General features: G+C 35.9%; 1 protein-coding gene across 1 annotated transcript in view; it reads left to right on the forward strand.

Moving 5' to 3' along the window:
• TMPRSS15 (transmembrane protease, serine 15) overlaps nucleotides 1-23,356 on the forward strand; it is a 153,631-nt gene that overhangs the window by 78,373 nt on the left and 51,902 nt on the right. Inside the window, exons 14-16 of the mRNA XM_018051693.1 lie at nucleotides 6,594-6,683; nucleotides 11,297-11,422; nucleotides 13,528-13,668. Coding sequence (XP_017907182.1) covers nucleotides 6,594-6,683; nucleotides 11,297-11,422; nucleotides 13,528-13,668 — 357 coding nt within the window. The remainder of the gene's footprint in view (nucleotides 1-6,593; nucleotides 6,684-11,296; nucleotides 11,423-13,527; nucleotides 13,669-23,356) is intronic.

A 23,356-nucleotide genomic window follows, 5' to 3' on the forward strand; every position in this document is an offset into this window, starting at 1 on the left:
GCATGGCAACTCAACTCCAGTATTCTTGCCTGAAGAATCCCATAGACAGAGGAGCCTGGTGGGCAATAGTCAGTCCATAGGATCACACAGAGTTAGACATGACTGAAGTGACTTAGCATGCACACAATGCTAGGTGCATGTATGGATTATACATAAATTCTTCAATATTTGAAACAGTCACTCAAATTTTATAAATATTGCATACAAAGCACTTCATAAGAAAATGTAAGATATATCAATAACCACTATTACAAGGAAGAATAATCCATATAATATTAAATACAAAAAGCAACATATAACTATGTGCACCTAAAATTAATACATGAGAGACTTAAGTGGTAGAGTACTTTGGGGAAGAGAGTGTGAGCTGGAAAAAGCTTCAAGGAAACACTAAGATCAAGCAACAGAATGACATAAAAAAAAATTGAAACAAAAGAAGGAAAATACCAAGTATGCCTGTATGTGTGCATGCTCAGTCATTGCTCTACAATAATATTGCCCCCAAAATTGTTTTCTTGACACCAAACTCTGGATCTTAATCACCTTTGATTCACTGTTGTCTGGTTCTTAATATTGCATATATAGATCATCAATAAATACTGTTAGGTATAAACTAAAACCTCTCTCTCATTCTCAGCTGTTTGTTCCTTTTGGTAACAAAAACATTTCTGCCAAACAAAATTTTAATACCAGAAATAAAGCTTGCAAATGATGGTGGGGCTAGCGATAGAGAAAATATCAATCTGAAACCAATAATTTGGGCTTCACAACATTGTTTAAAAATAATTGTCTCACTTGATTTTGTGAAGGAGTCTCACATCCTTCTGGTCTATTATATAAAACTTTTTATATGCAAAAGTATTACAATCATTAAAATCATTGCTGATTTGATAAATAATTGCTACGGATACCAAACATTACCAACATCTTGCTATTTTGATACTACAATCATTTGAAAAATAGACTGTCTTCACAATCTTTTCTGTTAGCTTGTTTCTCTATTCCTCAATAAGTTGTCAGGAAGAAAACTTTTCTAGGTGAAAGTAACATAGTTTCATAGAATTGATATTTTAAAAGTAGCCAAATTTCATCACTATACAAAGTAGAAAATTTGAGATAACTTTGAGATAACTTTTATCTGTAAAATCATACATATATAATTAAAACTTTAATTTTTTGTATTAAAACTTTATCTGCATAATGCATAGTCCACTTAATCTATTCCAACATGAAAGAGAAAAATATAATACCTCAATGTCAAGGAAGCATGATATACCTGCATATTTTCACCATATTGAAATTATAAGGGTAGAATAATTCATCTGATTTTAAAATATAAACTTTAGAATTTGCCCAGAGTGTATCTGTTCCAGTTTCCAAATGGTTCACTTCAGGGCAATATTTAGCACAGCAAAAAATGTTAATTACCATCAAATGCGTTCTGAACAATTTCATTCAAATGACATTTGCAATTGGTTCAGTGAAATTCTTATTTGAGCAGAGCTTTTCTGGTTCCAGATCCGCGGTTTGTTTAAGCAGAAACAAAAGGAAACCATGGCTGACTGCCTAATAGTCTTTTCTTTGGCTCTTAGAGAGCATTTAAATAAGAAAATATTGCCAGTCGAGTAACTGACTAGCTAAGGCCATTTTTCTCTGTTGTTTCTAGGGATTCAGGTTGTGCCCTGTTTAGGGAAATATAAGTTCAGTTTTCCAAACTGCAGGGACTTTTCTTTTCCTTTTCTTTTTATCACTTGCTGCTACATCAGCTCTATCATTTTTGCCCTGTGACATTGGCACAAGTAATTTAAATATGGGGACTATATTAAGAACTCTTTAAAAAGTAAACATTCCATTACACAAATATAATGCCAACTTGCAACACAATCAGAATGATTCATCACAAGTCCTTACTAAATAGTATGCATGTGAGTGTGCTAAGTCACTTCAGTCCTGTCCCACTCTTTGTGCCCCTGTGACTGTAGCCTGCCAGGCTCCTCTGTCTAAGGATGCTCCTCTGCCTATGGGATTCTCCAGGCAAGAATACCAGAGTGGATTGCCATTTCCTTCTCCAGGGGATTTTCCCCGGCCCAGGGATTGAACCTGCATCTCTTGCAAACCCTGCCTTGGCAGGCGGGTTCTTTACCACCAGTGCCACCTGAGAAGCCCACTAAATACTGTAGATAATACAAAAAGAAATTCACATTTTAGCCCCTGGCTTATTTCTGAACTCTTAAAACTAATTTAAAAGAAGAAGAAGAAGAAGAAGCTAGTTTTAACTATTGTAAAACAGTTAAACAATTTTTGCTACAGTTTTGTTCTATTTGGACATTATTAAGCCATTTTCCATTTCCAAAAACAAAATAAAAGTTAATTAGGAAAGTTTCATGGGCTTGGTATTATACTTAGAGCTAAATAATCTTTGACTCTTGTTATTCATGTAAAATGAATTAGTACCTATTCAATTATTTTATAATTGATGGCCATGTAGATCTGCTTGCCTTTTATATCATTAGTATGATTCAATATTCAAACTCTTAGCAAATTCCAAATTAACTGCACTCATATGCTGCTATCAGTGTTTTTGACTATTCTATTGTTTTATTCTTTTACCTTCAAAACAGCCTACTTATTAGATCTATTATTGGCTAGATTGCTATTAATTATAAATAAAATGAAAATCACTGGGAATAAAAATTGACCTTTATTGCCACAAATATAATAAAAATATTTATATTATGACTGGTCACTGTAACTTGTGAATGGAAATAAAAATTTTGATAAACCGAACTCCAAATTTTCTTTTTATATAGCAAGCTAATCTTTTAAAATGTTGTCTGTAATATTGTAGGACTTATGTATTACTATGATTACAAGAAAATTCCTAATTTTAAAAATTAGCCCCTTTGAACATATTCAAATATTAATGTGAGTAGTATTTGTTAAACTGTACCTATTATTTCCCTCACATAAAAGTAACATTCAGAAACCTACCTTTATCACCCTTATTTCTTGCTTGAAATATCTTGTCAGAAATAACTTTAATTTGAACCCTTTTATTGTAAGTGAAGGCCTGACTCTCCTTCTTTCCACCATACAGTAAATGTCTCCACATTGACACATATCTCATTTATGTTAGAGGGTTAAGCATGGATTAAAAATGATGTGCCTCAAGGAAAACATCTATCCCTGACAACCACTTTGCAAAGTACTGCATATTATTTACATATTGCATGCAGTGAAGATCCCTACTGGCATAGGAAGAACTTAATCAGAAAACAAATCTTTGAGAGAACAGCTCCAAAAAAAAGAAAAATGAGAAAGTTTAACAACCCTGAATAGTGTTCCCCATATCAAGAGGCTATTTGACTCTCATTCTCTGAGTGGAGATGGCTTATTAAATGACACAGCAGGACCTTGATCTCCAGAATTACATTTCATGAGTCTTTGGCTCCTCTATTGAGAAGCACATGCTACATCTCTGCTATAGCAACACTACCATTAAAATCAACGGTGTCATCATGTTTAGAATGGCTGAAAGTGCCTTTGCCAATTTCTTACATCCATTTATATACCAGAAGTAACTGATACTCATCTTATAAGGCCAATGAACAGAGATACTTACTAATCAGTTATATGATGTAAAATTACATTTGAAATGTATTTCAAAAAGTACTTCTTCAGGATTTTATTATTTTTAAAAGACCTTTAAAGTATTGAATTTTCCAAGATTGCTATTCAGAAGAGAAATGCTAAGTCAACTGCCTGCCCTGACAGACTTTACAATACACTTAACAGCATTTTAGTTCTGATCGTGTGTTTAAGTCCTATGTACTCATCTACATATAATATAATGTACTGTCAAGTGTTCAGAGAGGTGAACATGTAATGCATTCTCCAAAATTTTGACCATTTACTGTATTAGTATACAATTTAGAAATTTTCCTGTTCCTTGAAGAGAAAATGAGAATGATGTTTAAACAGCAGCATCCCTAGTCACCACACTGGGTATGGCTAAACTTACAAAGTAGAAAGAGCTGGCTTCCTCCCTCCCCCACCATCCTTCTTCAATCTGCCGTGTTACTTTTGTCCTTGTAGTTACGTTCTCCCTTTCCATCAATTTCCTAGATGATTGAAGGAAGAATTTCAAGGCACTTAGAATTATAGAAAATTACAGGCATTGTATGTGGGGAAGAGTTGAGCGGTTGTAGTGGATCCCTTTTCAGGAATCTTTGCAAGACAGCAAGTCACACAATCAAGGAGATGATTTGCCTCCAAGGGACAAATGCCTGGGAGCTCGAAGTTTCTTCAGCGTTTCTCAGTGGAGAAACTGCCCTAGTTCTGAATTACCACTTTCTTAAGAAATTGCCCTTGTTCTGAATTACCATTTTCTTTGGTTCCAATGTCTTCTTCAGCACCCTGTATACTCTGCTTTCTTCCTTCTATATCTGTTCATCACTGACTTTCCTTTTTAGAGATCTCATCCAACTTCCCCTCTGTCCTCCTTCTCCTTGTCACCTACCCATCAAGTATATATCACCTACCCACCAAGTGCCATTTACTGAGATGCAGTCTAAACCCTGCCTATGGCTTGGACCAGGTGGTTAAAATGATTCCATTTAATCAACCCAATAGGAGACAGTAACATACTGCGAGATGAGCTTGAGGTTCACTGAGTTGAAGCCTTGACACTAACTGAATGTGCAAAGCATTAGCAATTAATGGAATACCTCCAAAGTCTAGATTGCCCATTTAAAACTGAAATAGTCATAGTAATTACCTGTTTCCCAGAGGTGCATTGAAAATCAGTACTGAATGTGCCAGGCATTTTTCACAAATTATTTCTGATTTTTACAACAACCTTGAAAATCTCTAATATATATCTAGTTTATATATGAGAAGACCCAGTCTCAAAAAGATGAGAAACTAACACAGAGAAACCGTTTTACTCCACCAGCTACAACACATCTTCCTTTTGCACACCGTGTTCTCTCTCCAGATGAGACAATGTGCATGGACCATGTGCAAACAACGAGTTTTTAGAAAGATTTTATTATTCCTGCTGAACTCATCTGTTTCTGGATAAGCCAGTCCCAGGAGTTCATATAAGTTAGGCCAAGTCCTATCACCTAACAGAACAGGATATATTGGCAATGATACTAGTTTGAGCCACAGTAACTGTTTCTGTCCCATTGTGCATATCACAAAACCCAAATCAAAGAACATTATTACCTACAAGCTTGAAAAATGCACATAAATTGGAAGGATTCACATAAATAAGGCAGATGACATGTGAAAGAGGGATTAAACAAGAGTGTCTGATAGAAGGCACTGCTGTAGATGTAGAGACATTTAATTTTCCCTTCTCTAATCTGATTTATATGTTATTGGGAGTAAATATATCATTATCAGGCTCCCCTGGTTGCTCAGCTTGCAAAGTATCTGCCTGCAATGCAGGAGACTCTGATTGGATTCCTGGGTCAGAAAGATCTGCTGGAGTAGGGCTAGGCTACCCACTCCAGTATTCTTCCTCTTCACTGGTAGCTCAGGCAGTAAAGAATCTGCCTGCAGTGTGGGAGACCTAGGTTCAATCCCTGGGTTGGGAATATCCCCTGGAGGTGATCACGGCAACCCACTCCAGTATTCCTGCCTGAAGAATCGCCATGAACAGAGGAGCCTGGCAGGCTACAGTTCATGGGGTTGCAAAGAGTCGGACATGACTGAACAACTAAGCACACAGCCATATCATTATCATCTGCTTTAGTAATAGGAAAATACATACTCATCTTGATTCTCTATATTCTTTTCTTTAGGTTACTTTTATTCTTTTGATCTTAAATATAATATGATATTAAAAAGTAAGAACTGGTTTTACATTACTTTAGAATGGTCTTCTAATGAGCAAGATAAATAAATATAAAGTAGGTTACACATTTCAAAAAGTTAGTTTACCTACTTGAAGCATCATACTCTTAACTGGAAGATCGGTGTTGTTTTTTCTTATAAATTTGTGCTTAGTTCAGTCCCAACTTCACTCCTAGACAATCTACGGTAACCATTTAGAAAGTAGCAATTGTGTTTGTCTCCCTTTCTTGACCATCAAACGCCTCAATACAGTATACAAAATGGTGAAAAGTCTCTACTAAAGAAAAGTAGGAAAAAAAGAAGAAGAAACAAGAAATGATAGGATTAGTTATTTACTAGTCCTTCTCATAAGAGAGAGGCATATACTGTGTTTGTTCCATTACAAAGATTCATCTATTTTTTCTAAAGCAAGGAATTGATACTTTATTTCATGAAGACTACCTATAAAAGATGCTTGTCAAAATTGTTTCCTTGCCTAGATAATTTTGGAAAATGCAGAACACTATTATGCCTTCTTGGGGAATCACAAAGAGCATAAAAATATATAAGGGTTTGAGAAATTCTTCAGTAAAGAAACCTGTTAGCCTATATTTTCCCTTATACAAGCTCTAAAATGTATCTGCCAAAACCAGTATTCCAAGAAATAAAATTGGAAATTTGCTGGCATATAGTATTACAGCTCTGAAATAAATATTATGTTACTAATGATTTTTCATTGCTTTCCTTTTCAGCGGACTGTGGAGGGCCTCATGAACTGTGGGAGCCAAATACAACATTCACGTCTATAAACTTCCCAAACAACTATGCTAATCAGGCTTTCTGTGAGTCATTTCTTTTCCAGATCATGGAAAACAAATGTATATACCAAAGTTAGATTCTCCCCTTGACACAGCAAACTAGATTATAAATTTGCTATATCTGGATACAACTACTCCAGCTATGAAATCACTTAATATGGTGAGAAGAATAATGATTAATGACTAACATTTTTAGCATTTATTTTATGCCAGTCACAGCACTAGTGCTTAATATGACTTATTTTAGTCAGTTCTTATAATAATTCTTTAAAACAGGTGATATTATGATAATTCTCCTATGTAAAAAAATTAGTAAAAGAGGTAGTAGCCTTATTGCAGATACCTGTCTCCTTGATTATGCATATATTGTTTATCTTGTGTATAACAAGTTTGAGTTACATGGTATAAGATCAGTGGAAAGTACATAAAGCAAAGAGCCAATTGTGACACCCACATTTTTTTTCCCAATGTTAAATGCTATTTATTTATACATATTTTAACAAGTGTAAAAGGTGAACAAAACTATTCTATTTGCTCAGATATTACCATTTCTGTTACTTTTACTTCTTTCTTGGCATTCCAGGGTCCCCTCTGCTATCATTTTTTTTTTTTACCCTTATGGACTTTCTTTAACATTTCTTTTAAAGCAGGTCCACTGGCAATGAATTCTCTTAATTTTCTTTCTTTTGAAAATGGTTTTATTTAATTTTCATTGTTGAAGGATACATTTGTTGATTAAACGATTCTGGGTTGATAGTTTTCTGTTTTGTTTTCAACGCACTTTATAAATAGTGTTTCACTATTTCTGGCCTCCACAATTTCTTTTTTTTTTTTTTAATTTATTATACTTTTTATTTTGTATTGGCATGTAGCCAGTTAGCAATGTTGTGATAGTTTCAGGTGGACAGCAAAGGGACTCATCCATATATATATATATATATATATATATATATATATATAACTACAGATTAAAGAGAATAAAGCTGGCAGTGATTAAAATCCCAATATAAAGTGAAAGTATTAGTCTCTCTGTCATGTCTGACTCTTTGCAACCCCACCAGACTCCTCTGCCCATGGAATTCTCCAGGCAAGAATACTGGGGTGGATTGCCATTCCTTTCTCCAAGGGATCTTCCCCACCCAGGGATCAAGCCCAGGTCTCCTGCATTTAAGGCAGATTCTTTATCACCTGAGCCACCAGGGATAAAGGATGAACTAATATGAAGGATACTAAAAAATTCTAAGCCTAGAGAGAAGAGGCTTGTTGGGAACGCATGTAAGAATTAAAGATTTTAAAATTTAAAAAAATAAATAAATAAAAAATAAAACATTTAAAAAAAATAAATAAAATAAAATTTTACTTCTTTACCCATTAAAAAAAAAAAGATAAAACCAGATAAAGCTTATATCTAGGTCATTAGTCCTAAATAGAGATGCTCATTAGAACTGCACAGAGATTGTTAGTGTTAACGATGAAGATTCCACTGCCCATCCCTCCAAAGATTCTGCACTAGTATTTTGAGAAACAGACATGTTCTTCCCCTGCCTTCCATGGCCCCTGATAGCACCACCAACCTAAATGGAAAATTCTACCAGAGAAAAAATACCCCAATGACAGTGAAAAACATGGTATTAGAAAATGTCAGTGTTTCTTCCTTCAAATGATCCAGAGATCATATCATTTTGATAGGATAATAGAGTCACTATTATAGGGAGATATCTGATTAAAAAAATAAACAACCATTAATCTAATTTGACTTGTATGGGGAACCAGAGATTATCATCTCTACTTAGCATAAAAATATCTTTTAAACATTTGTACAAAATAATAATGTAAAAATATGATTTGTACATTATCATTTGTACAAAGTAATGATGTAAAAGTATCCAAAAAAAAGTGGAACATTGAAAGAATAATTTGGAGACATTTATTAAATTTATTAACTTATACATGAAATCTTTTTTGAGTGCTTTATTTGTTAGGTACTGAAATAAGTAAAGGAGAAACAAACAATTCAGTCTAGATCAGGATTCAGATAAGTTGTCAGGCATCACACAATGCCTAAGGCCCTGTTTGTAATAAGGGCAAAGACAGGAGGCTGTGCAGGAACATAAGAAGTATTTAACATACAAAAGTTCAGAAGTAGAAGATCTTGATTTTTTTCTTAAATCTTCAAGCAAAATTAAGTAATGATAACAAATGAAAATGAAATGTGAAGTTATCTCACACCATATTAAGCAGTTTGAATTTTATTCTGAGAGCACTGAGAAGACTTTCAATGGCTTACAGGAAAATAGTGATAAAATCAAGTTTGCGTGTTAGATGGATCCATCCTTTTGTATTGCAGTCCATGAGGTTGCATAGAGTTGGACACTACATGGTGACTGAGCAACAACAAATTCTATTGCAGGATCAGACATTGGTTGAAAGGGAGCAATTAGCCTCATGAATTAGGAGATGAAAAATAACAGTGACTTGAACTTGGATAGTGGCATTGGAGACTGAGAAGGCAATGGGATCCCAGGGATATAGGAGCTAGTATTGGCAGCCTTGGTAATTGATTGTATATGGGAGGAGAGAGGAGGAAGATGAGGAGGCTTCTGGTGGAGAAAACTGTGAGTGGATGATTAGTGGTACTATTCACTAATAGGAAGAATGAAAAGAGGAATGAGTTGGGGGAAGAGATCACTGTGTGTTCCCTTTATTACTTGTTCAGTTTGAGATACTTATGTTTATACACAGTAAATATTGGATAACTGGAACTACTTCTCAAGAAAATGTAGAAGATAATTTAGAGGTCCATTACTATGTCAGTGAAATGACTTCCTTAAGAGTGAATGAGAAATTCATGTAGAATGAAGAAAAATTCAGGAGCAAAATCTAAAGACTAAATCATTTAAATAATCAATAATACACAAGGAGTGTTTACTGACACAAGGCTGGTGGTGGTGGTTTCGTCACTAGTTCAGTTCAGCTCAGTTCAGTCGCTCAGTCGTGCCCGACTCTTTGCAACCGCATGAATCGCAGCATGCCAGGCCTCCCTGTCCATCACCATCTCCAGGAGTTCACTCAGACTCACGTCCATCGAGTCAGTGATGCCATCCAGCCATCTCATCCTCTGTCGTCCCCTTCTCCTCCCGCCCCCAATCCCTCCCAGCATCAGAGTCTTTTCCCAATGAGTCAACTCTTCATATGAGGTGGCAAAAGTACTGGAGCTTCAGCTTTAGCATCATTCCCTCCAAAGAACACCCAGGGCTGAACTCCTTTAGAATGGATGGGTTGGATCTCCTTGCAGTCCAAGGGACTCTCAGGAGTCTTCTCCAACACCACAGTTTAAAAGCATCAATTCTCCGGCACTCAGCTTTGTTTATAGTCCACTCTCACGTCCATACATGATCACTGGAAAAACCATAGGCTTGACTAGATGGATCTTTGTTGACAAAGTAATGTCTCTGCTTTTTAATACGCTGTCTAGGTTGGTCATAACTTTCTTTCCAAGGAGTAAGCGTCTTTTAATTACATGGCTGCAATCACCATCTGCAGTGATTTTGGAACCCAGAAAAATAAAGTCAACCACTGTTTCCACTATTTCCCCATCTATTTGCATGAAGTGATGGGACCGGATGCCATGATCTTTGTTTTATGAATATTGAGCTTTAAGCCAACTTTTTCGCTCTCCTCGTTCACTTTCATCAAGAGGCTCTTTAGTTCTTCTAAAGAGTTGATGCTTTTGAACTGTGGTATTGGAGAAGAACTTTGGACTGCAAGGAGATCCGTTCTAAAGGAGATCAGCCCTGGGTGTTCTTTGGAGGGAATGATGCTAAAGCTGAAACTCCAGTACTTTGGCCACCTCATGTGAAGAGCTGACTCATTGGAAAAGACTCTGATGTTGGGAGGGATTGGGGGCAGGAGGAGAAGGGGATGACAGAGGATGAGATGGCTGGATGTGATCACTGACTCAATGGACGTGAGTTTGAGTGAATTCCAGGAGTTGGTGATGGACAGGGAGGCCTGGAATGCTGCGATTCATGGGGTCGCAAAGAGTCGGACAAGACTGAGCAACTGAAGTGACTGTCTGATTGAAGTCCTGCTTTGACAGGCAGTGTCTTTACTGCTGTGCCACCAGGGATTCCTGATACTAAGGCTGTAAATATTTTGTTTTGTTTTGTTTTAAAATGAACTGTCATCATGTAACATATATAAATAACAGCAACATTTACTTAAAGAAATATTAAAGTTTAGTTGCCCTACAAATTATGTTTTAATTACCTCATTTCCTCTACATTTAATCTTGGAAATAAAATAAATAGTAGTAGACTATTCATATCTTTTAATGTTCGTATGTTTTAGATTGTAGGAGTAAAAGGCTATTTGCAAGCTTTGATGAAGGTATTTCATTTATATGAATAAAATAAATTCAATTAGAATAAATGATCTCAAATTTAGTTGAAATTTTACTATAAGTATTCTAGAATAGATGAAATATTTCTTCACACAGACAAATAGTTTGGAATATTAGTTTTATAAAATGAAGAAAAGATTTTTGAAAGTGGTTTGAAATTCTCAGAAGGTTGAATGAAGTAAGAGAAATCAAAAGATGTATATTTAAACTAACTTTATTATTTATTACTTTTAAGGTGTTTGGAATTTAAATGCACAAAAGGGAAAAAATATTCAGCTTCACTTTCAAGAATTTGACCTGGAAAATATTGCAGATGTAGTTGAAATCAGAGATGGTGAAGGAGATGATTCCTTGTTCTTAGGTAAGTCTCCAGTTTATTGTGAAAGTTGTATGACTCAAGACAGTAATGGAGAGGGAAAATGAAAGTAAAAGTGGTTCTTTCATGTCCAACTCTTTGCCACCCCATGGACTGTAGCCTGCTAGGCTCCTCTGTTCATCGAATTCTCCAGGCAAGAATACTGGAGCGGGCAGCTGCTCCCTTCTCCAGAGGATCTTCCCAACCCAGAGATTGAACCCAGGTCTCCTGTATTGCAGGTGGCTTCTTTGCCAGCTGAGCTACTAGGGAAACCCATGGAGAGAGAATTTCTCAATACATATAGTCACCTTTTTACAAAGAGCAAAGTGAAAACACAAGAGTAAAATAACACATCAAATTGTATGTGGCATTTCCAATATGGGGAGTGTTCACAACGATGACAGAAAAATATTCTTGAGACTTCTTGGAATATCAAGATTCATAGTTTTGAGTCAGCAGGTCCTAGTGACACTAACTTACTATAATAAGCATTATACTTTAGAGACTAAAAGCCAAGAACATCCATTATGCAGTTTTCTATTCTATGCATTTTGTATACATTGTATGTCCAAAGATAACTATTATAATACATTTTATTTCATTTCAAACTGAAGGATCAATTATGTTTATTATGCAGAATTTTGAAGTGATATTTACTTTGTGTTTCACTATTACTTTGATTGTGTCTCTAGTACTAGCTTCTTCTATATAAATACCTGAGAATGAGTCAAAAATTGATCAAATTGATTCTTCCCAATCATTTATTGATCACTAATTTTTAATAGACATGGAGGAAAACTGTACTATTCGAGAAGTTATTATACCTAGATCATAAATACCTTTTAATATAATAAAGTTCTATGAAATATAATGGCTAATAGATATTAAACAACTACCAACTTTTAAGAAAGAAGTGTCTCTTGATAAGTCATGCAAAACAGCACACTTTTCAGAAGTGTTTTATCTAACTGTGCTTTGTGCGTGTGCTCAGTCATGTCTGACTCTCAAAAGCCTCCTGGGAGAGGAGATCCACACACAAAACAAATAACAATGAAAGTCTCAGTGGACAACAGTGCCTTGTACCAACAAGAACTGAGGAACTTCAAGTTTGACTTTCAATAAATGCATCTTGAGTAGTTTTTCCATTTTCACTTTATGTTGTCATTATAATAAAAATTTCTGTTCCTGTGATCTAAGAATAATCAGTTTTTATCATTTCACCTCTTAGTGTTTCCATCAATCATTGAAAAGTAAATAAGAATTCCAAAAGGATCTCATAATCATTGTTTTCAAATTTATCAGCAAGAAGCTCTTTTGATACAGAATCACTTTCAAGTATTCCAAATATATAAAATATTTAACACAATGAATGTATTTTTAAATTAACTGAAGCCAGTACTTTTTAACAGGGCTACCTTTGTGGCTCAGCTGGTAAATAATCTTCCTGCAATGCGGGAGACCTGGGTTTGATCCCTGGGTTGGGAAGATCCCCTGGAGAAGGGAAAGGTTACCAAGAGGATTTTATTGTTTATGAAGCCCTGTAGCCCGAGGGATTAGAGGGGGAAAAATTGAATACCATCATTTAGGTCTACGTTAACTGTCTCTAATATATCTTTCAGATAAGGTTAGTGATTCAATTTATTAAAGAAAATATCAAATGAATTTAAACAAAAATTTATTTAAAAGGCAATTGAGTTATTAAGATAAAAATTCAGACTAAATTTATTGAGACAAAAATTGTAAAAAATTATTTATAATCTCCATTATTTTATAAAGGTATTTAAAAGCAGGCAAATAATTTTCTGGGGTAGCATGAGCTTTGAATAGTACTGGTGCTAAGTCAGACAATATTATGAGTAATTTCATGATTAAAATTCTAGAGCTGCAGAAACCTTGAGTAATACTGGAAAAGATCAACAAAGAAGTTGGCTTTCTTGGAAGCAGTGTCTAGAATATAAGAGAATGTACTCATTTACCTACGTGTGGGTGCTTCTTGAGCAAGCCACCCTGCATGCTGCATACCTCTGGGGGACAGAATTCAGAAAAAGGGTGCATTTCCTTCTAGAGACAAATTATTATCTCACTAATTATCCCATTTTCTTTGGGAGCAGCTGTGTACACAGGCCCTGGTCCAGTAAAGGATGTGTTCTCAACCACGAACCGAATGACTGTGCTTTTTATCACTGATGATATGTTGGTAAAACGGGGATTCAAAGCAAATTTCACTACTGGCTATGGCTTGGGAATTCCACGTAAGTAGGTGTGGGATTACATGCTGCCTTATAAGTTTTGGAGCCAAACAATAGAAACAGCCAGAACTTAATTTCAGTGTTTGCATTCTAGGTCATTCGTTCATTTTTCCTCATCTTAAAGAATTTCTTCCTTCCTTTATACCTGATTAACCACTAGGTGACTTTGCTTAAAGCAGGAATCCACAGGGGTTCACACTTCTCTGCTATGTAAAGAGTTGTGCATCTTGTATCTGAAGAGGGCCATTTTAAACTGTAAAGGGGGCTTCTTGGCACTGTGAGGAAGGAAGATTGTCCGTAACATTCCTTTTGCCAAGAACGTTTTCAGAGAACAGCAGGGAAACAAGCAAATGAGCTGTTTGAATGCCAACAACATCCAATTAAAAAATTAACATTAACTTCTTGGAGATAGTGTAAAAAGGCACAGCCATGAAGGCAGAAGGAATTTGATGCTGATATTTACTGGAATGCACAGCCTTTTTGGTGGCTCAGATGGTAGAGTCTGCCCTCAGTGCAGGAGAACCAGGTTGGATCACTGGGTCAGGAAGGTCCCCTGGAAAAGGGAACGGCAACCCACTCCAGTATTCTTGCCTGGAGAATCCCATGGACAGAGGAGCCTGGCAGGCTACAGTCCATGGGATTTCCTAGAGTCAGACAGGACTGAGCAGCAAAACTTTCACTTCACACTTTTCACAACCCTCTTACCCTATGTTTTTTATTACACCCATGACATAATCAGCAGGAAAAACAAAATCGTGACCTGCCTGCTCATCATGGAGTGATGTAGATATAGCTGTAGATACAGATACAGATGTTTTCATTCAAATAGGTGAGATTTAACTCTGCATTCAGTGATCTAAAGAGAATTTTTTTGTCTTGCTGCTCCCCTGAACTATGATTTTTTAAAATACCTCTGCCCCACCACTTAGTGGTTCTCTAGGTGGAACTATGTCAGGAAGACAGAATACACATGGCTTCCTACATCTACATTTCCCTTCCATAGGAAATTGTGGTCAGTGTGTCTTTAATTAGAATGCTTAGAAAAGAGGTAGGATTGTAGTATTGATCATCATCTGGCCTATTCTCTAATACTAGAATCATCTGTACAAATATCTGTTCCTCTACTTACAACCTAGACCTCATCCCAGAAAGTTGTGTGCTTTGAACATTACTGTAAATGTGAAAAATGACCTGTAGCTTATCTATCCTCTGGACCTGAATATAAGTCATAACAATTGTTACTGTCTAAGCTACTCAGATGAGAATAAGTGGTAGCTTAGAAAATGATGCTATTCTTCTGGAATTTGTGATTGGCATTAGATACACCTACTTAGGATTTATAAGCAACATTGACATGAATCAACCAAAAAATCAACCAGTGAAGTAAACAAACTAAACATCAATTACAGAGGTGAACAAACAAAAACATTAAGGCCTGTGAAAGAGTATACAGCACCAAAGAAAAGGAATAAAGACTTCAGAACAACTGAAAATTAGAATTTATCTTAAAAAAGAGTACATGAAAAATGAGAAACATATAGAAAGTAATATGATTTACAATTATTTTAATATACAAATAAAATTATGTATTTTAAATTATATTTATACTTATCTTTCAAAATAGCAAAAAAGAAAATATATTGATATGAAAATATAAATAGAACTCATGCTGCTGCTGCTGCTCCTAAGTTACTTCAGTCATGTCACACTATATGCGACCCCATAGACAGCAGCCCACCAGGTTCCCCCATCCCTGGGATTCTCTAGTCAAGAATACTGGAGTGGGTTGCCATATCCTTCTCCAACACATGAAAATGAAAAGTCAAAGTGAAATATATGTCATATGTTTGTGTAAATATAATGTGTAAGATATATACAGAGAGTGATGTAGATAGATATCAGTTCAGTTCAGTTCAGTCACTCAGTCGTGTCCGACTCTTTGCGACCCCACGAATAGCAGCACGCCAGGCCTCCCTGTCCATTACCAACTCCCGGAGTTCACTCAGACTCGCATCCATCGACTCAGTGATGCCATCCAGCCATCTCATCCTCGGTCGTCCCCTTCTCCAACTGCCCCCAATCTCTCCCATCATCAGAGTCTTTTCCAATGAGTCAACTCTTCGCATGAGGTGGCCAAAGTACTGGAGTTTCAGCTTTAGCATCATTCCTTCCAAAGAACACCCAGGGCTGATCTCCTTCAGAATGGACTGGCTGGATCTCCTTGCAGTCCAAGGGACTCTCAAGAGTCTTCTCCAACACCACAGTTCAAAAGCATCAATTCTTTGGCGCTCAGCCTTCTTCACAGTCCAACTCTCACATCCATACATGACCACTGGAAAAACCATAGCCTTGAGTAGACGCACCTTAGTCAGCAAAGTAATGTCTCTGCTTTTGAATATACTATCTAGGTTGGTCATAACTTTTCTTCCAAGGAGTAAGCGTCTTTTAATTTCATGGTTGCAGTCACCATCCGCAGTGATTTTGGAGCCCCCCCAAAATAAAGTCTGACACTGTTTCCACTGTTTCCTCATCTATTTCCCATGAAATGATGGGACCGAATGCCATGATCTTAGTTTTCTGAATGTTGAGCTTTAAGCCAAATTTTTCACTCTCCTCTTCCACTTTCATCAAGAGGCTTTTTAGCTCCTCTTCACATTCTGCCATAAGGGTGGTATCATCTGCATATCTGAGGTTATTGATATTTCTCCTGGCAATCTTAATTCCAGCTTGTGCTTCTTCCAATCCAGCGTTTCTCATGATGTGCTCTGCATAGAAGTTAAATAAGCAGGGTGACAATATATAGCCTTGACATAACCCTTTTCCTATTTGGAACCAGTCTGTTTTTCCATGTCCAGTTCTAACAGTTGTTTCCTGACCTGCATACAGATTTCTCAAGAGGCAGGTCGGGTGGTCTGGTATTCCCATCTCTTTCAGAATTTTCAACAGCTGATTGTGATCCACACAGTCAAAGGCTTTGGCATAGTCAATAAAGCAGAAATAGATGTTTTTCTGGAACTCTCTTGCTTTTTCCATGATCCAGCAGATGTTGGCAATTTGATCTCTGGTTCCTCTGCCTTTTCTAAAACCAGCTTGAACATCAGGGAGTTCACAGTTCACGTATTGCTGAAACCTGGTTTGGAGAATTTTGAGCATTACTTTACTAGCATGTGAGATGAGTACAATTGTGTGGTAGTTTGAGCATTCTTTGGCATTGCCTTCTTTGGAATTGGAATGAAAACTGACCTTTTCCAGTCCTGTGGCCACTGTTGAGTTTTCCAAATCTGCTGGGATATTGAGTGAAGCACTTTCACAGCATCATCTTTCAGGATTTGAAACAGCTCAACTGGAATTCCATCACCTCCACTAGCTTTGTTCATAGTGATGCTTGCTAAGGCCCACTTGACTTCACATTCCAAGATGTCTGGCTCTAGATTAGTGATCCACCATTGTGATTATCTGGGTCGTGAAGATCTTTTTTGTACAGTTCTGTGTATTCTTGCCACCCCTTCTTAATATCTTCTGCTTCAGTTAGGTCCATACCATTTCTGTCCTTTATCGAGCCCATCTTTGCATGAAAAGGTCCATACCATTTCTGTCCTTTATGGATCCCATCTCTGCATGAAATGTTCCCTTGGTATCTCTAATTTTCTTGAAGAGATCTCTAGTCTTTCCCATTCTGTTGTTTTCCTCTATTTCTTTGCATTGATCTCTGAAGAAGGCTTTCTTATCTCTTCTTGCTATTCTTTGGAACTCTGCATTCAGATGCTTATATCTTTCCTTTTCTCCTTGGCTTTTCACCTCTCTTTTTTTCACAGCTATTTATAAAGCCTCCCCAGACAGCCACTTTGCTTTTTTGCATTTCTTTTCCATGGGAATGGTCTTGATCGCTGTCTCCTGTACAATGTCATGAACCTCATTCCATAGGTCATCAGGTGCTCTATCTATCAGATCTAGGTCCTTAAATCTATTTCTCAGTTCCACTGTATAGTCATAAGGCATTTGATTTAGGTCATATCTGAATGATCTAGTGGTTTTCCCTACTTTCTTCAATTTAAGTCTGAATTTGGCAATAAGGAGTTCATGATCTGAGCCACAGTCAGCTCCGGGTCTTGTTTTTGTTGACTATATAGAGCTTCTCCATCTTTGACTGCAAGGGATATAATCAGTCTGATTTCGGTGTTGACCATCTGGTGATGTCCATGTGTAGAATCTTCTCTTGTGTTGTTGGAAGAGGGTGTTTGCTATGATCAGTGCCTTTTCTTAGCAAAACTCCATTAGCCTTTGCCCTGCTTCATTCTGCATTCCAAGGCCAAATTGGCCTGTTACTCCAGGTGCTTCTTGACTTGCTACTTTTGCATTCCAGTCCCCTATAATGAAAAGGACATCTTTTTGGAGTGTTAGTTCTAAAAGATCTTGTAGGTCTTCATAAAACCTTTCAACTTCAGTTTCTTCAGCATTACTGTTTGGGACATAGACTTCGATAACTGTGATATTGAATGGTTTGCCTTGGAGACGAACAGAGATCATTCTGTCGTCTTTGAGACTGCATCCAAGTACTGCATTTCAGACTCTTTTGTTGACCATGATGGCTACTCCATTTGTTCTGAGGGATTCCTGCCAGCAATAGTAGATATAATGGTCATCTGAGTTAAATTCACCCATTCCAGTCCATTTTAGTTCGCTGATTCCTAGAATGTCGATGTTCACCCTTGCCATCTCTTGTTTGACCACTTCCAATTTGCCTTGATCCATGGACCTGACATTCCAGGTTCCTATGCAATATTGCTCTTTCCATCATCAGATCTTGCTTCTATCACCAGTCCCATCCACAACTGGGTATTGTTTTTGCTTTGGCTCCATCCCTTCATTCTTTCTGGAGTTATTTCTCCACTGATCTCCAATAGCATTTTGGGCACCTAATGACCTGGGGAGTTCCTCTTTTGGTATCCTATCATTTTGCCTTTTTATACTGTTCATGGGGTTCTCAAGGCAAGAATAGTGAAGTGGCTTGCCATTCCCTTCTCCAGTAGACCACGCTCTGTCAGACCTCTCCACCATGACCCGGCCATCTCTTTGCCCCGCAGGCATGGCTTGGTTTCATTGAGTTAGACAAGCCTGTGGTCCTAGTGTGATTAGAATGACTAGTTTTCTGTGAGTATGGTTTCAGTGTGTCTGCCCTCTGATGCCCTCTTGCAACACCTACCATCTTAGTTGGGTTTCTCTTACCTTGGACGAGAGGTATCTCCTTACCGCCACCGTTCCTGACCTTCATCGTGGGATAGCTCCAATGTATACAAAATCAGAATGAGACCACCTGTTTTGGACTAAGTCACTTTTCTATCTCTGTAGCCTATTCTCTTCCTTGAGAAGAGGAATTTCTGGTTGAAACGCTACCGCAACCAAATTATTATTTGACTCCATCAGAGGTTTTTGGTAATCATGTGAACTGCACAGATTTTTGGTCAGTCCTATACCTATGCAAAAACTCTGACAGCAAAATCCCACATTATCACAAAAACGCTGCACAAAAAGCATGATCAAGAGTCAAAAATGATAGGTAAAGAGATGGAAATATATGGAAGTCTCTGATGTGCATACAGGAAAAACACCAACCCACAAAATGAAAGTAATAGTCATTCCCAAAGGAAGACAGCCAATTAAAACTAACACTAAAAGTTATAATAAGAAAAAAACAATATAATTTCTAGACCCGATTAAAGTGTCTGAAAAATCATGAAATATGATTGCTTACTGTAAAAATTTATAAGTAGGAATCAGTGTCAGAACATTTCATATTTAAAAATTTAAAGGAAAGTTTTCACAAAATTTTAAAGGAAAATAAGCAGAATCAGTTTTTAAAGATGTTAAAAACCAGTTCAGCTCTACATTTTAGTCATTTCATGATGAATATTTTAAAACAGTGGCGTGATATTTCTAAATTTTCGAGGAGAAACTTCTGTAATAAAGAAAATGTGTGACATCAGTGTCATTGTATTTGAATGAAATACAATTATGTGCTTGGTTCTCTATTTTAAAATAGAGCAAGAAAATACCTAATAGTTACTCTATTGGAGAGGTGGGCTTCCCAACTTTTTTCCAAAGATGTCATGGAAGGAACTTTTGAGGAGTACTGTAAATGGCACCCCACTCCAGTACTCTTGCCTGGAAAATCCCATGGAGGGAGGAGCCTGGTAAGCTACAGTCCATGGGGTTACAAAGAGTCGGGCACAACTAAGCGACTTCACTTTCACTTTATATGCTTTTAAAATTTATTCTAATTATTTTATTTATTATTACAATAAAATTCATTTTTCAATGTTTATTTCCAGTGAGCATAAAACACAGAATAAACCAAAAACTTGTAGCATATTATATTAACTGCAAATTGAGTTATTAGCTGTTTAATATTGTCCCATATCTATTCACCAAATTAAAATGAACTTCAGTTTTTTCTACTTTCTTTTTTTATTGAAGTATAGTTGATTTACAACATTGTGTTATTTTCACATATATAGTACACTGATTCATTTATATGTTACATATATTATATATATTCCTTTTCAGATTCTTTTCTCTTAGAGATTATTAGAAAATATTGAGCACAGTCTCCTATTCTGGACAGTAGGTCCTTGTTGATTTTCTATTTCATATATAGTAGTGTTCATGTTAATCCTAACTTCCTAATTTATCCCTATCTCTACCCCATTTTCCCCTTTGATAACAGTAAGTTTAATTTCTATGTCTGTGAGTCTCTTTCTGTTTTGTAAATAAGTTCATTTGTATTCTTTTTAATTTTTTTTAAAGTTTTTGTTAGAGTATAGTTGATTTACAGTGTTGGGTCAGCTACATAGAAAATAATAAAGACATTACCAGAAAATAATAGAGCTCATCAATGAATTTGTTAAAGTTCCAAGATACACAATTAATACATAGAAATCTTTTGCATTCATATAAATTAACAACAAAAGATCAGAAAGAGAAATTAAGGAACCAATCCCATTTACCATCTTACCATTGCACCAAAAAGGATAAAATATGTATCTTTATTTTAGAGTCCACTTATAAATAATGTCATATGATACTAGTCTTTCTCTGTCTGACTGAAAATTACTATATTTTTAAAGAAATGAAGATGAATTGTAAAACCAATTGAACTAATGAGATTAAGAAAAACTAATAGCTGTAACCAATAAGGGAGTGAATGTATCCAAAAAAGTAATTATTGACCATCTCACTTCAGTTCAGTTCAGTCGCTCAGTCGTGTCCAACTCTTTGCAAGCCCATGAATTGCAGCACGCCAGGCCTCCCTGTCCATCACCAGCTCCCGGAGTTCACTCAGACTAATGTCCATCAAGTCGGTGATGCCATCCAGCCATCTCATCCTCTGTCGTCCCCTTCTCCTCCTGCCCTCTACCAGCTGCAAAAATCAAAATATCTTGAAACAAAATTTTAGAGAAATAGTAGGTCTTTAAGCCATATTTTAAATTGTAAAGGAAAAGGGAGGAAAGAATTATAAAGGGAATAGGTTGGGGAAAGGAAGGCAGCAACACCTCTTTCATCAAAAATATTACAGTTGCTAGCTTTATTCAAGTCTTCTAATAAAGTAAATACATTTGGACTTTGAAAAATATTACAAGCAATTTCTAGTCAAGATAAAAGACAAAAAGAACATAATCTATGGCTTACAACACAAAATAGATAGGAGATTTATGGCCTAGGTATTGTTTTTATTTGTTTGCCCTTTCAAAAGGCAAACTTACTATGAAACTTACATATCAGTTACTATGATAATGTTATTTAGGCAATAAATCATTTAGAGAAAATTTCCTGGATTGAAGCTAAACTGGAGTCTTCCAAGACCATCACTCTGTGTTGAATATGTTGAGAATGTGGTCTCACATTCCTCTTGGCGAGGGACGTATGCTGCTAGCGACTAGAAAATGGAGTGATTGAGTCATTATCAACAAAATCTTCTCCCAGAGGGATTTTTTTACACCAAAAGGCTGAAAAGCAATTACAGACACAGTGAACTGGCAGTGGCAGATAATCACACTAGTCATGGAAGGAGAGATTAGACACACACATCTTTGCATTGGTGTCCTGCTTTGCCGGTCATTTTAGGAAATAAAGGAGCAAATATCATAAATATGGAGCATGAATGTGCTTCATTTATCTTCTAAGATATTTTAGGTCCACCTTCCAAAGCACTTAAGTGACATGTAACACTATTGTACAACATATTTTTTGTATCTCCTTTCTTTATCTTAGTTTTCACATTTTATTTACATTAAACTAGAGTATAAGAAATAGGATTTATTAAGATCACTCTCCTCTGAATGTCCCCTCATTGCTCTTTTCTGAATCTCAGAGTCTTACTTTGGAACTCAATAGTGCTTATCTGGCAACTATGGAAGTGGCAGCTGGTTACATTTAGGGGTTCAGCACCCTCCCCAGATCATGTGGCATGTGCCTTAGAGATCAGTTCAGTTCCATTTAAAACCAGGCATATGTTGACTAAATGAGGCAGGGCTATTGGAGACTTCATAAAAAGGAGATGGGGAAATTTAGTTCTTAGCAATATTTCTTTTTGTCTCTCTCACTATGGGCATAAAATGATCAGAAATAAGACTCCAGAGGACACAGAGAGTTAAACTTTTGGATTAAATTCTTAAAGTTGAATTGTTACATGCTGCAAAGAATCAGAATCCAGTTCATGTACATAAAGATAAATTTTGAAAAAATTAATTTAAATTTCTCAGAATTTGTCATTTATTTTCAGTTCAGCAGCAATAAATTATTTTTTTCCCCATTCAGCATTTTTTTTTAATCCAACAAACTCATCTTATGAAGATGGGGTAATTTTTCTATGTTCATTTGGTATAACACTAACAGCTTGGGCTAGAGCAGAAAAATGAACTATAATTTTCAGATATTTGCACATGCTTTCATTCATGTTTTTATTCAGTTATTTATATTTTAATTCAATGGATACATGCTTTTTGAATTAAATATAGCCTGGCTATACCAGTAAAAGAGTAAAATTATTAATAAATTATCAATGATTAAATTATCAGCATTTAAAACTCATTTTTACCTAATGACTTAAAAAATCTATGAAAACAAAGTAATGGGATAATTTAAAAATAACTAGTGGTGACTAACATTCTATAAGTATATTAATTTATTTGATTATGAATACAAAATTAGGCTGTCAGCTTTTAAAATAAATATAATATATATTAAAATATATATTTAAAATAGATTTAAATTCAACACATGTATGCCTAGTTTTAAGTATTTCTGCTTTCTAAACTCAATAGTGGAAAGATTAAAATATAAAGTCAGTTAAAACATTGAAGCTTGCCTGTAGAATAAGTAGCTGTCTTTGCCCATTTATTTTCTCACTAATCTGGTTTAGAAATATGTGTTTGTGAAATAAATTGATAATTGCATTTACAAGAACCTTCCTAATAGTATTATATTTGATATATGTAACCTACGCTCAGTGGATAAACATTTGTAGAAGCAGCTATTCCAATCACGCCTTTCTTAAAAGTATTTTTTATTAAAGTAACTTAAATTTGGGTGAAAAAATATAGGCTTTATCAAGTTTAAAATAACAGATACAAATACCTCCAATTATTGCTGTGAGATACCTGGAGGAAAGCATTAGGTATGATTTCTTGCATTA

The sequence above is a fragment of the Capra hircus genome, chromosome 1, assembly GCF_001704415.2.
Source record: "Capra hircus breed San Clemente chromosome 1, ASM170441v1, whole genome shotgun sequence".
Classification (NCBI taxonomy): domain Eukaryota; kingdom Metazoa; phylum Chordata; class Mammalia; order Artiodactyla; family Bovidae; genus Capra; species Capra hircus.